We start from the raw sequence: 11,236 nt of genomic DNA on the forward strand, positions 1-11,236 counted from the left end.
GGGGGGGGGGGGGGGGGGGGGGGGGGGGGGGGGGGGGGGGGGGGGGGGGGGGGGGGGGGGGGGGGGGGGGGGGGGGGGGGGGGGGGGGGGGGGGTGGATTATCCGATTGTCTAACAAAATTTGGAGATAAAGAATAAAAGCGAGTAAAATGGGAAAAGGGCAGGGATTTTGTGGCCTGTAGATGCAAAATCATCATAATTTATTAGCAAGTACTAGAGATTTCCATGTTGTTGAAGAGCGGATGCTCTTCCATTTCAAGTTTCAGAAAACGAACTGTGTATACAATCACGACGAAGAAGAGAAAAGTTTGAACAAATAAACCAATTACCAATGAATCCCTTCTGCTTGGCTAAGATTGATGATATGAGAATGGAGGAAAATGAATATCAATATGATTAGAGGAGAGGCTAGTAAGCCATTGCAACAGGAGGCGCCGCAAAGCTGATGGTTTTCTGGTTAGGCATAGCAAGCATAGCAGTGTGATCCAAGAAATCTTTGAGAGCCACAACAGACTCCAAAATGGTTCTCAAATCATCAGCACAAGCAAACCCAAAACACCCTTCTCTTCGAACTGCATAAACATAAAAAGTTATGCACCCTTTTCTGAATTTGAACCGAGCCATCTCACACCCACTTAGCCCTCTAATCATCTTCTTATTCACTTCGCCTAGAGGGATTTCTGCTGCCCAAACACGGTCTATTGCTGCCTTCATGGCCTCATTTTCAAACACAAAGAGAAGAACTTTGGACTTCTTGGTGCCGAGGCCTAGAGTGAGTGTGTGCCACGCATGGTGAGCGAGGATTGTGAAGTTTGTGGGAATGAAAGCTGTGGCAGATGGGAACGGCGGTTTATGGTCGGAATTTCTGGTGGTGGCCGGGAAAGAGAGGAGCTGGAGAAACTCTAAAGGCCTAGCTCGCCGGATTGTGAAGGATTTAACGATTAATTGGCCACCGAATCTGAGACCCTTTACATGGGAGGTTGGCTTGAAAGAGAAATCAGAGGGTGATTTTGTGGTTTGGTCATTTGGGTGTTGATGTTTTTGCGTCTTGTTGTTCTTCTTTGTCTCTGTTTCCTCCATGTCTTGTTCTTCTTTCTTCTCCCTTGTGGTGATGGGCTCTGTTGTTTCTGCTGCTTCCATAATTAAAAAACCAATCTTCTGCTGTTCATGTCTCCTTTATTTGGCTTCCTTTATTTCTTAATTGGCCACTTAGCTTAATGATGATGAATTTTCCATTAGATGCTGTATCAATATCACTGTGTTTGGTGGTGATTAGATCCCAGCGATTGGTACCAACATCAGATTCCCATTCTCCAAAATTAATTTTAAATTATAATTTTAGTCTTCAACTTTAAGATTGTCTAATAAATCTTCTTCTTTCATTTTCAATCTTTTTCTTCTCTCTCTCCCCTTCCTCTCTTTTCTCTTATAAAGAAAATAGGAACCCTACATTGGTCTCTCTCTTCTCCAACAACATCGTTTCGTTTCTTTGGGCGATGAAGACTTACAACAGTACCAACTTGTTTTGACGATCACAAGCATTCTAATAGTGACCTACATACAACGTTGAGTTAAATCAACTCACAAATAAGCGTCGAACATCATCCTACTACTGTCCGGGTGCTACAAACATTATATTTAGAGATAACAAAAAATATATATATATATATATATATATATATATATATATATATATAGATGAAGGCCTAGATTGGCGTTTGTATTATAGTTAGGGAATTAAATTGGAAGATCTTAGTTGTTTTAGGTTACCATGAACTTCCAAATATGGTCACAAGGAGCCCAATTATAGAGGAGGAGGACCACACAACTTTAAACCTAAATAGGAAAATTACTTGAATCAAGAGCTTCATTTGTTTCCCAACTTTCATAATTACACCCATTTCTTCCTTCTAAATTAATCTCGGAAAGCCCAATTACATAAAATATAGGTTTGTTTGGTTATAACTTCGTATTTGATCAGTATCTTACCAGGAGCTGTTTGTTTCAAGTGTATGGTAACTAAACAAGACAAATACGAGTGAGTGGCCAAACTAAGATGGTGAAGAGAGTATATAAGATTTATTTTAAGAAGCTAAGAGAAAGGTGGAATTGAACACATTTGGGTCATGTGTTTTGACAACCTAGAAGTCCCTCCAATAAAGGTAGTTTTTCTTTTATAAAGGCACCATAGCCTTTAATCATATTCATGCACAAAGAAAACTAGGGAGGCCCTCATTTAAAAAAATTGTTTAATTCCACGTTAATAAAAATAAATAGAAAATTTCGTGGAGAAGAGAATGAAAGCTTCCTGTCCACCTATAAACATCTGTAAGATGAACAACATCTATTATGACCAATAATGCAATGAAAATGATATTAAGAGAATGAATAAATTAAAATACATGCATATATTAATTTATTTATTTGTTTGCTTGCATATATATATATATATATATATATATATATGTGAGTGTGATAAAAAAAATAAATAAAAAAAAAGGAAAAAGGAAAAATGAAAGGATCCCAACGCCCACAAAAAACAATAGGCATAGGAAAATACGGCAGAGAAAAATGAAAAAGAAAAAATAAAAACAATTGTTTCTAATTCTCACTATTGTATAAATATATAAAAATAAATCACCAAAAATAATAAGAACCAAGCAGTGTTTGTAGGTCGTAGGTTGTTTGGCTGTTTGGTTGTTTCTATATTGTATTCCCAATCCTCATCCATCAACTTATGCTGCTGCTGCTGCTGATGCGGCGGCGGCGGCTGCTGGGCTGTGGTGCATCAAAATGGAGCCCTGCAGGACCCCTTTTATTTCTTCTACAAACTCAACCATCTCACTTTTTATTTCATACTTATACCATACCCCCAACAACAACCAAAAACAATTCAAGATTCCGACTCTCATCAAAATTCCTCGTCTCTACACTCTCGTCAAACGGCTCTCAACAACGAGTGTCGTCGCCTCTCCGACTTCATTTTCCTAACGATCATATCGCCCTTCACCGGCCTTACGAACCGATCCAATTCCATCTCTGATTGGAGTACTGACTGAAGTCTCTTCAAGTGTCCACTGCACTGCTCGTGGCTCAACATGTCTCTGCTCCCCAACTGCTGCTCTTCTTCTGGATTAACCATTCTCTGGCATGGTGACTGCCATTTCGCTTGCAAGTATGCAAGCGATCTCCATGGAGGAAGCGGCATGGAGTTTAGCTTCAGCGACGACTTCCCAGCTTCAACCATGATTTGAAGGAACTGCTTAAGCCGAGATAAAGATCCAACATAGATTACCGGAAGCGAATTCAATATCCGATCATATGATTCAACTGCCCTCGCTATCTCAAAGTGGCTTCGAAAGTCAATATCGACAATCAACCTCTCTGAGCTACCAGAGGTGTAGTTAACGACATCGATATACTCATGATCACCTGTAGATGTACGAGAAAAAGGCGTTACGCCGAATAAAGAAAAGATTCCAGAAGGCAGAGAAGTTCCAGACTCATTTCTCCATCAATTAGAGTATCAAACTACCAGAGATTATGCCCTCAAGCACTACCCAAAAAGCAGAGAATAGAACATCTGATAGAATAAACTACGAAAGAAGAAGCTTATTCTAGTAATTAAGGCATACCCACGAACACCCAAGTTGAGTTCTTATGTCATATCAACAGAAAATTCTCCATATTTGAAAGTAAAATGAGTAAGGTTTTGAAGGGATACCTCCAGGGACCTTGCCAGCACCCTGCCATCTGGTGGTGCATACAGCAGCATCATAGCCATAGAGTCTCAGTAGCTTAACCAAAACAAACCGGATGCAACTAGCATTGCACGAACCGGACTTGTTCATGTTCAAATCCTTCTCATTCATTGACAAGGTAAGCGAATGAACCACTGAAAGCAAATCACTTTCGTATTGGGATACTGGATTTTTATAGAACTGACAAAAACAAACAACAAATTCTGAGAATTCAATTGATTTATGGATCTCATCTATTAGTTTCATCACAAAACAATGTGCAGGACAGTTCTAAATCACAGTAATCTTGTACAGAGACATCTCCAAAAGGGCTTTAATTACAAGTTCATGGTTCAATTGATGAATTCCTACAACTTCGAAGGGTGTTATATTTGTTTCCTCGTTTACTAATCCAATATAACAAAAACAAAGGCATCATGAACCAATCGAAAGTTCAAACGTTCATAATCAATATTCATGTCTCAACCCCGTTTGGTAATCATAAGAATATCAATCAATAAGTCAAAAGAACATATAATTACGTTTCTAAAAAGAGGAGTCATAAACATAATTACATCCAGAAATCACCAAAGCAAGCTAAAATTCAATTAATCAAACGAGAATTAAAAAAATTTCAAGAGAGAAAGTTACCAGAATCTTGTCAGCAAGATGAGTAAGATCAGAGACACCAGAATCGCTATCGCTGCTACACCAAGAGTCAGCTCCGCCGCTCCCATTTTCCAAGAAATCACTAACCATGAGGGCTAAATCATGCTCGCTTTCATGGCTAAAACCTCCCATTTGACCCACACCCTTAATTCCGACTCCACCACGGCCGCCTACTTTGACCCATAAATCCCCACCCGCAACGCATATCCGGCAGTCCATTTCCAGGCCCAAAAGAACCCTCTGTTTTGCCTCTATCCGTCTCCACGTCCCACTTCCCCTCCGATTACGACGAACGCCCAACCCCATCTTCTCTATTAGCTAAAATCATCGTCGACGCTAAATTTAAACACAAAAGGAGCGGAAAAAGGAATTTGGGGGGTTTTTAATTTCGAAGAATTCAATTATGGGAGCTCAAAAAACAAAAATTAGAACTCAAATGGGTCAGAGAAGAAACAAGGAGGCGAAAAGGAGAGACGAAAAAGAACGAAGCCTTTTGTTTTCGTTTCAGAAGGATGAAGAGAAAGGGAAAAACTAGGATTTGGAAGAAGTGCTTATAAAGGCATACATAAATAGTGAAAGGACGAAAATATCCTCTATTTTCTTGAAGAACAAGTAAATCTCTCCCGATTACGTGGAAATATTGCAAACAGTGGGTAAGGAGAAAGAAAAATTAAAGAAATTAAGCAAATTCATCTCATTAATTTAAGCTTTTTTTTTTCTTCTTATAATTATTTTTAAAATAGACGGGTAATCCTATGTTAGATAGTCTCTTAAGAATTTTCACAAAACGTGTTGGTACGTAAAGATAGTTCTCACTCTTCAAAGCTAATGGTAAGTAACATGATCATGTCGTAGATGATATCAAGACCATTAAATGCCTAGACATACAATAATGTCTCAAGATAAACTTTAAATATTAAATTTGTAATCACCCTGCTAAATTTGACTAAAACATGGGAAGACTAACAAACTTTTACTTTCATTTTTTTAATGAGAAAATCTCACAACGTTTTAAAAGGCATAATTATGAAGCAAAACAATACAATATTATTTTAATAATTTCTCCATTATTTTATTGACAAATAAAACCAAGCCACCTAATGTCTACCAAACATTATCGGCAGGAAAGGGTAAAATAGTCATTTAACACGAATCTACACTTGGAGACCAAGTCACAATCAACTATCAATGAATGGAGGTTTCTGACGTCATTAATGATGATTTAATCTATTAGATTTGATGTTATAATTATGTATTTAACTAAACAAACCTACCAAAATTACACTAAAACGTTTTTCTAATTTCTTTTTTTAAAATTATTTTTTGTATCATTATTAAATAATTTATTTGATTTATATATTTATATATATGTAACATATACCTTGGCCCAAAGTATTATTTTAATATTAATGTTTAAAGAATCAATTATAACATAACAAAATAGTTTTTAACCAAAACTATTTTTAGAAAAACAAAATTTAGCATGTGACGTGGAATTTTGTTGAGAGGAACGGCCGTTTGAATTATAAACGGACTGTAGACGAAAAGCGAAAAGCATGGCATCTTTTGCCGTTCGTGGTCACTAAATAACTAGCTAGGGTTAAATGTAGGGTGCTAGCCTGTAGGATTGTGCCTTCACTCAAATTAACTCACCGACAGGTGACGCCAACAACATTCCCCGTGACTTGTTTGGAATGGGCTTTTCAGGTCCAGAACGTTTCCATTGGGCCCAACTAGGTCTGGATTCACATTCATCTGTCTGCGTGTTTTTTAGATTAAATATATTATCTAGAACAATTTAGATTTTAAGACTATTCCACGTCTGCGATATTAGTAATGATTATTTTTTAAAAATAATAATAAACAAAACTTGACAACCCAATCATATCCCGCCCGAAAATAGAGAGTTGAATTGGATTAGGGTGTGACTCTATTTGGAAACCAATCCATTCATAAAAAAATAAACAAATATATATATTGTAATTTTGATTTTGAAAAATATAATATGATTTCTCAAATATTGTCTAATGAAGTCAAATATCATAAATAAGCACCAAACTAAATATGGTTGGTAGTTGAATGTCCGCGACAAAAGAAAAAATGGAAGGAAAAAAATATTATTAATAAAATAATAAAGTCAACCAATGGTAATATAAAGCATGTGTATTATAGTTTTGTAAAATTAAAATAAAAGCATTTATTTGGAAAACTAATATAGGGGTTAGGTGATGTTTTATTTGAATTTAATATAAATTTAGACTATTTTATTTCAATTAAAGTTATTTTCTCATCGGATTATGATTTGACATAAATTAATATTTCATTACTGTAAATATTTATACCTAACATTAAATATTTTATTAAATAAAATATAATTTATACCATTATTAATTTAAGACCTTAATATATTCAACTTAATAGTGAAGTATATATATATATATATATTTGTAGGTATAGAGCAAATACATAATGTTTTGAATTACAAATTTAAATTTTTTAATAATTCATTAACTTTAAATTTTATTGAAGTATTTATTTCTCTATACAAACTTTCTTGATTATTAATATATTTAGCAAATTTTTAAAAAAATTATAAAATATTATTACAAATAAATTTTAATTTCATAGATATATGAATTTAAACAAAATGTTGAATGAGCTCGATTAGAATTTAGACGTACTAAATTTGTAATTTAATCATATTTAATCATAAAATATCAATCAAATATCAAATGATTATTTAGAAGCTAAACACGAGCATTCAATTGTAGATTAAAATATATATAAAAAAAAAAACATAATACTTTAGTTGACTTTCTCTGTCTATTTCATGTTGTAAATTTTGGTATTGTTTGACTGAAAGGGATAAACCTAGTCTTATGGTACACTTGAACTATTTAAATTATTTTTGAAGCAATTTGGTTATATTAAAATATATTTATATCATGTGACAATACATTAAAAATTTAGGATCATTATTGACATGATCCATATTATAATTTGACACGTCATATATGTATTTAAATACAATACTATATTATTTTATAAATTAAAAAAGAAGATTAAAACTATAGAATAATGGAAAGAAATTAAATATTAAAATCCTCTTATACAATTTTGTTTTAATTACGTTGGCGGTGGGACAAACTACCGCATGAAGGTCAACAGGTCAACATTGCCGGCTTCCTTTTTTCTTTTTTCTTTTTATTTACCAAATAGCAATTGGTCATGTTTTTATATTAGTGAGCTGTAATGATCATAAGTTTATAATTAAATGATACTATCTTTATTGGAGTCGAAAACAAAACCACAAAAGCTTATATTTGAATTAGACAATATCAACATCATATCATTGCATGAGTCGTGTTCATCTAACATAGTATTAAGATTATGACGTCAATAGAATTTTCAAATTTATTTAGAAAGTCTAGATTTGGGAAAGGAGGTTGAATCATAGAACTATGTGCAACCAAGGAGGATGATTAATGAAGAAGTATGAGTATTTATTTAAACATAGTTTATCGAAATTCGTTTTATAGAATTGTTTTGAAACTTGATGAGTGCCTTGTGAATGAAGATTAGGGTAAAAGGAACGAACCCTTTATCGAGATTCAGAAACTCTCCACCAGCGCTGCGGGGCTGTGTCGCTTACAAACTAAACTGTTCTAAAACCAATGGTAAATCCATAGAAAGAGGAAGAAAGAGGAGGCAGCGAAGTTAATGCCATTTTGAATCTACACCTACTTGAACTGTCAGTGTAGGCCATAAAACGCCAAGTCAACCCTTTTGCACCTTTTGTCCTCAGCTGCTTAAAACCCCCCTTCCTTTCTTCCTTACCCTTCTCAATTTCATATTCTTTTGGCTTTCTCATGGAACTTCTTCTACCTTTCACACTTTTAAAACAAACCCACTTCCCATTCACGGGCTAGGCTACTGCTACTGCTAGTTCTAGCTCCCTCTTCTTCTTCTTCTTCTTCTTCTTCCCTTCATTTCCCCTGTTTTGGAGCCGCTTTGTCCAGAGCTTTGTTTTGAGCTTGCTGTTCATGGGGTCCTGCCTCAGTGCTAGGATCAAAGCTGAGAGCCCTCTTCACAATGGTTTCAACCTTTTCCTTCTTTGTTCTCTATGATTTTGGTTGTTTTTAATAGCTAAAATGATGTGATTGGAGTGACCAAATTTGGGTTGTTTTTGTATGATTCATGTCAGAGTTCAAAGGGGTTAGTTACATTGTAAGACTATGTGGGTTCGTTAAAAGGCTCTTTCGAAGTACTACTTTTAGGATTTTCTTTTTAATGTCTCTAATGGGAAAACTAAAGCAGGGAAGGAGTAGAGCCTCGATCAAGGGGAGACGATTCGAGGGCTCCATACGCTTCATGAGAGGCTCTATGGAGTATTTTGTTCGAGGGGAACATTGTTGAGAATTGTTGGGAGAGGAGTCCCACGTCCCCTAATTAAGGGGTTGATTGGGATTCGTTATTTCTAACCGTGAGTGATTTATGAATCTTTTTTAGTTGTTGAATCAACTTAAAAACTAGATCAAGCAACCTTGTGAAGCATCAGTGTTCATGTTAATTCTGTGGTTTTATTGGCTGTCAGTGTATGACTCTTTGCTTCTGCTTATGCTTTTATAACAATGGTTATATATAATGCCTCCTACACAGGCCTGAGCTCCAAGGATTCAAGAGATGATAAAGGTAATTCAATCAGCAAGTCTTCATCGGTCTCAACCCCGCGGACTCCACGAACAGAAGGCGAGATCTTGCAGTCCTCCAACTTGAAAAACTTCCCCTACAATGAACTTAAAACCGCCACTCGAAACTTCCGGCCTGATAGTGTGTTGGGTGAGGGTGGTTTTGGTTCTGTCTTCAAGGGGTGGATTGATGAGCAGTCCTTTGCAGCTACCAAGCCCGGGACTGGCTTGGTCATTGCAGTGAAAAGGCTCAACCAAGAAGGCTTTCAGGGTCACAGAGAATGGCTGGTTAGTTTCTCTCTATCCATTAACGTGTACTCTTCATGCTATTCTTCTTTTGGAATGGATTCATTTATGGATGTCTCAATTTACAGACAGAAATAGACTACCTTGGTCAGCTGCATCATCCTAATCTTGTGAGATTGATTGGCTTTTGTTTAGAGGACGAGCATCGACTTCTCGTTTACGAGTTTATGCCCCGAGGCAGCTTGGAAAACCATCTATTTAGGAGTAAGCTATTGACTTATTTCACCTGTTGAATTGGTATTGCAAGAATGACTTAGATTCTCCTTTTATGTCTTTGGTGGATCAGGGAGTTCTCGGTTTCAACCTCTATCATGGAGCCTCAGAATGAAAGTTGCCCTTGGTGCAGCTAAAGGACTAGCTTTTCTACATAGCGACGAAGCGAAAGTAATATATCGAGACTTCAAAAGCTCGAATATCCTGCTCGACTCAGTATGTTAGACAATTCAACCTCTTCAAGCTTATGTTTCTGAAATATTTGTAGTTGATCTCATTTGTATTGAACTTTGAAATGACAGAGCTATAGTGCAAAACTCTCTGATTTTGGATTAGCCAAGGATGGTCCTACAGGTGATAAAAGCTATGTTTCCACGAGAGTTATGGGAACATTTGGCTATGCTGCTCCTGAATATATGATCACAGGTAGCTTTCTAGTTGAGCTTGACTATGACTACTAGTTATTTAACGACGTCATCTTCTTTTGAAGGTCATCTCACTTCGAAGAGCGATGTTTATAGTTTTGGAGTTGTTCTTCTCGAGATCCTATCGGGGAGACGGGCTATAGACAAAAACCGACCATCTGGAGAACATAACCTTGTGGAATGGGCGAAACCTTACCTCGCTAGCAAACGAAGAATTCTTCGAATATTGGATGCACGTATTGAAGGCCAATATTCGACAGGAGGAGCACTGAAAGCAGCTAAACTTGCCATTCAATGCATATCAACTGAACCCAAGTTAAGGCCTAACATGAATGTAGTGGTGAAAGCATTGGAGCAAATTCAGGATTCCAGTGAAACAAATGGATCAAGGGGTGGCCCTGTAAGCAAACCCCTAAAGAACTCCAGTCAAGGCCGTGGCTCCACAAATAACAAAGCTGTTCCTTATCCTAGACCATCAGCTTCAGTACTAAATCTTTAGACATCTGATGAACCGGCTAACGTTTCGGCCGAACTGGACGACCCCTCATGTTTGTACTGAAACATTGTACAGCTTCTTGTTTAAAGATGTTTGCTTACTTGTCTGCAGAATCAGTCCCCTTGTGTGTTCCTGTTGTTGCTTGGTAAGAACAAGATTTCGTTCCACGAAGAGTCAGGCATCTTAAGCTTAAAGCACTCGTTTCAAACAATGCTTTAACAAAATAGAGTGTTGTTCTTCTTCTTATAGAGTTGAGAATAGCAGAAAAATTCTACATGTTCTGCTGTAGTAGTTACTTTTACCTCTTGGATCTGGCAATAAATCCCTCTGAAAGATGGAATTTCCCTTCTTTGCTTGTGCCCATTTTGAAAAGCAGCCTCCAACTTGAGTATCAAAGTCATAGCTGTTCGTGAATTATAAAAAGGACCCAGGTAGAGAAATGATATCAATTCCCGTGTATCACATGGATGCTTCCTTTGACCGCTACCATTGTCTAAATTTTATATTCACTACATATATTAATGACTAAAAGATTACTTCACCCGATGAACTCAAGATCTTAATGCATCTAATTTTATCTCCCAGGTAATTTTGAGCTAAATAAAGGGTGTTTTTGTAACTTAATGCAGTATTACTAAGAACCCATTTGGGAAAAAAATGGATATATAAAAGAAAGTCGAAATCTTTACTCATATGAAGA

At 36.3% G+C, this 11,236-nt stretch overlaps 3 protein-coding genes across 3 annotated transcripts; 1 reads left to right on the forward strand and 2 right to left on the reverse strand.

Annotated features, from left to right (window-relative positions):
• Window positions 1–180: 180 nt before the first annotated feature.
• LOC111488960 lies at window positions 181–1,348 on the reverse strand. The gene has a single exon (XM_023136929.1). The coding sequence runs from the start codon at window positions 1,137–1,139 to the stop codon at window positions 408–410; it is 732 nt and encodes a 243-aa protein (XP_022992697.1). The 5' UTR covers window positions 1,140–1,348; the 3' UTR covers window positions 181–407.
• Window positions 1,349–2,821: 1,473 nt separating this feature from the next.
• Window positions 2,822–4,926, reverse strand: LOC111488959. The gene is made up of 3 exons (XM_023136928.1): window positions 4,391–4,926; window positions 3,724–3,940; window positions 2,822–3,431 (listed from the first exon to the last, which is right to left on the reverse strand). The coding sequence occupies exons 1-3, from the start codon at window positions 4,712–4,714 to the stop codon at window positions 2,938–2,940; spliced, it is 1,035 nt and encodes a 344-aa protein (XP_022992696.1). The 5' UTR covers window positions 4,715–4,926; the 3' UTR covers window positions 2,822–2,937.
• A 3,280-nt stretch (window positions 4,927–8,206) lies between these two features.
• Window positions 8,207–10,885, forward strand: LOC111488958 (receptor-like cytoplasmic kinase 176). Its single transcript, XM_023136927.1, has 6 exons — window positions 8,207–8,503; window positions 9,068–9,384; window positions 9,471–9,606; window positions 9,689–9,831; window positions 9,918–10,041; window positions 10,106–10,885. The coding sequence occupies exons 1-6, from the start codon at window positions 8,452–8,454 to the stop codon at window positions 10,537–10,539; spliced, it is 1,206 nt and encodes a 401-aa protein (XP_022992695.1). The 5' UTR covers window positions 8,207–8,451; the 3' UTR covers window positions 10,540–10,885.
• The last annotated feature ends 351 nt before the right edge of the window (window positions 10,886–11,236 follow it).

The sequence above is a fragment of the Cucurbita maxima genome, unplaced genomic scaffold (assembly GCF_002738345.1).
Source record: "Cucurbita maxima cultivar Rimu unplaced genomic scaffold, Cmax_1.0 Cma_Scf00014, whole genome shotgun sequence".
NCBI classification, from domain to species: Eukaryota; Viridiplantae; Streptophyta; class Magnoliopsida; order Cucurbitales; family Cucurbitaceae; genus Cucurbita; species Cucurbita maxima.

Bases quoted from the DNA above. Each gene is read 5' to 3' on its own strand.
- LOC111488960 (XM_023136929.1), bottom strand. From the start codon at position 1,139: ATGGAAGCAGCAGAAACAACAGAGCCCATCACCACAAGGGAGAAGAAA.
- LOC111488959 (XM_023136928.1), bottom strand. From the start codon at position 4,714: ATGGGGTTGGGCGTTCGTCGTAATCGGAGGGGAAGTGGGACGTGGAGA. The intron at 3,941-4,390 runs GTAACTTTCTCT...TGTTTTTGTCAG, and splicing joins ATCTTGCTGACAAGATTCTG to TTCTATAAAAATCCAGTATC. The intron at 3,432-3,723 runs GTATCCCTTCAA...GTACATCTACAG, and splicing joins TGCTGGCAAGGTCCCTGGAG to GTGATCATGAGTATATCGAT.
- LOC111488958 (XM_023136927.1), top strand. From the start codon at position 8,452: ATGGGGTCCTGCCTCAGTGCTAGGATCAAAGCTGAGAGCCCTCTTCAC. The intron at 9,385-9,470 runs GTTAGTTTCTCT...CTCAATTTACAG, and splicing joins AGGGTCACAGAGAATGGCTG to ACAGAAATAGACTACCTTGG. The intron at 9,832-9,917 runs GTATGTTAGACA...TTGAAATGACAG, and splicing joins CGAATATCCTGCTCGACTCA to AGCTATAGTGCAAAACTCTC.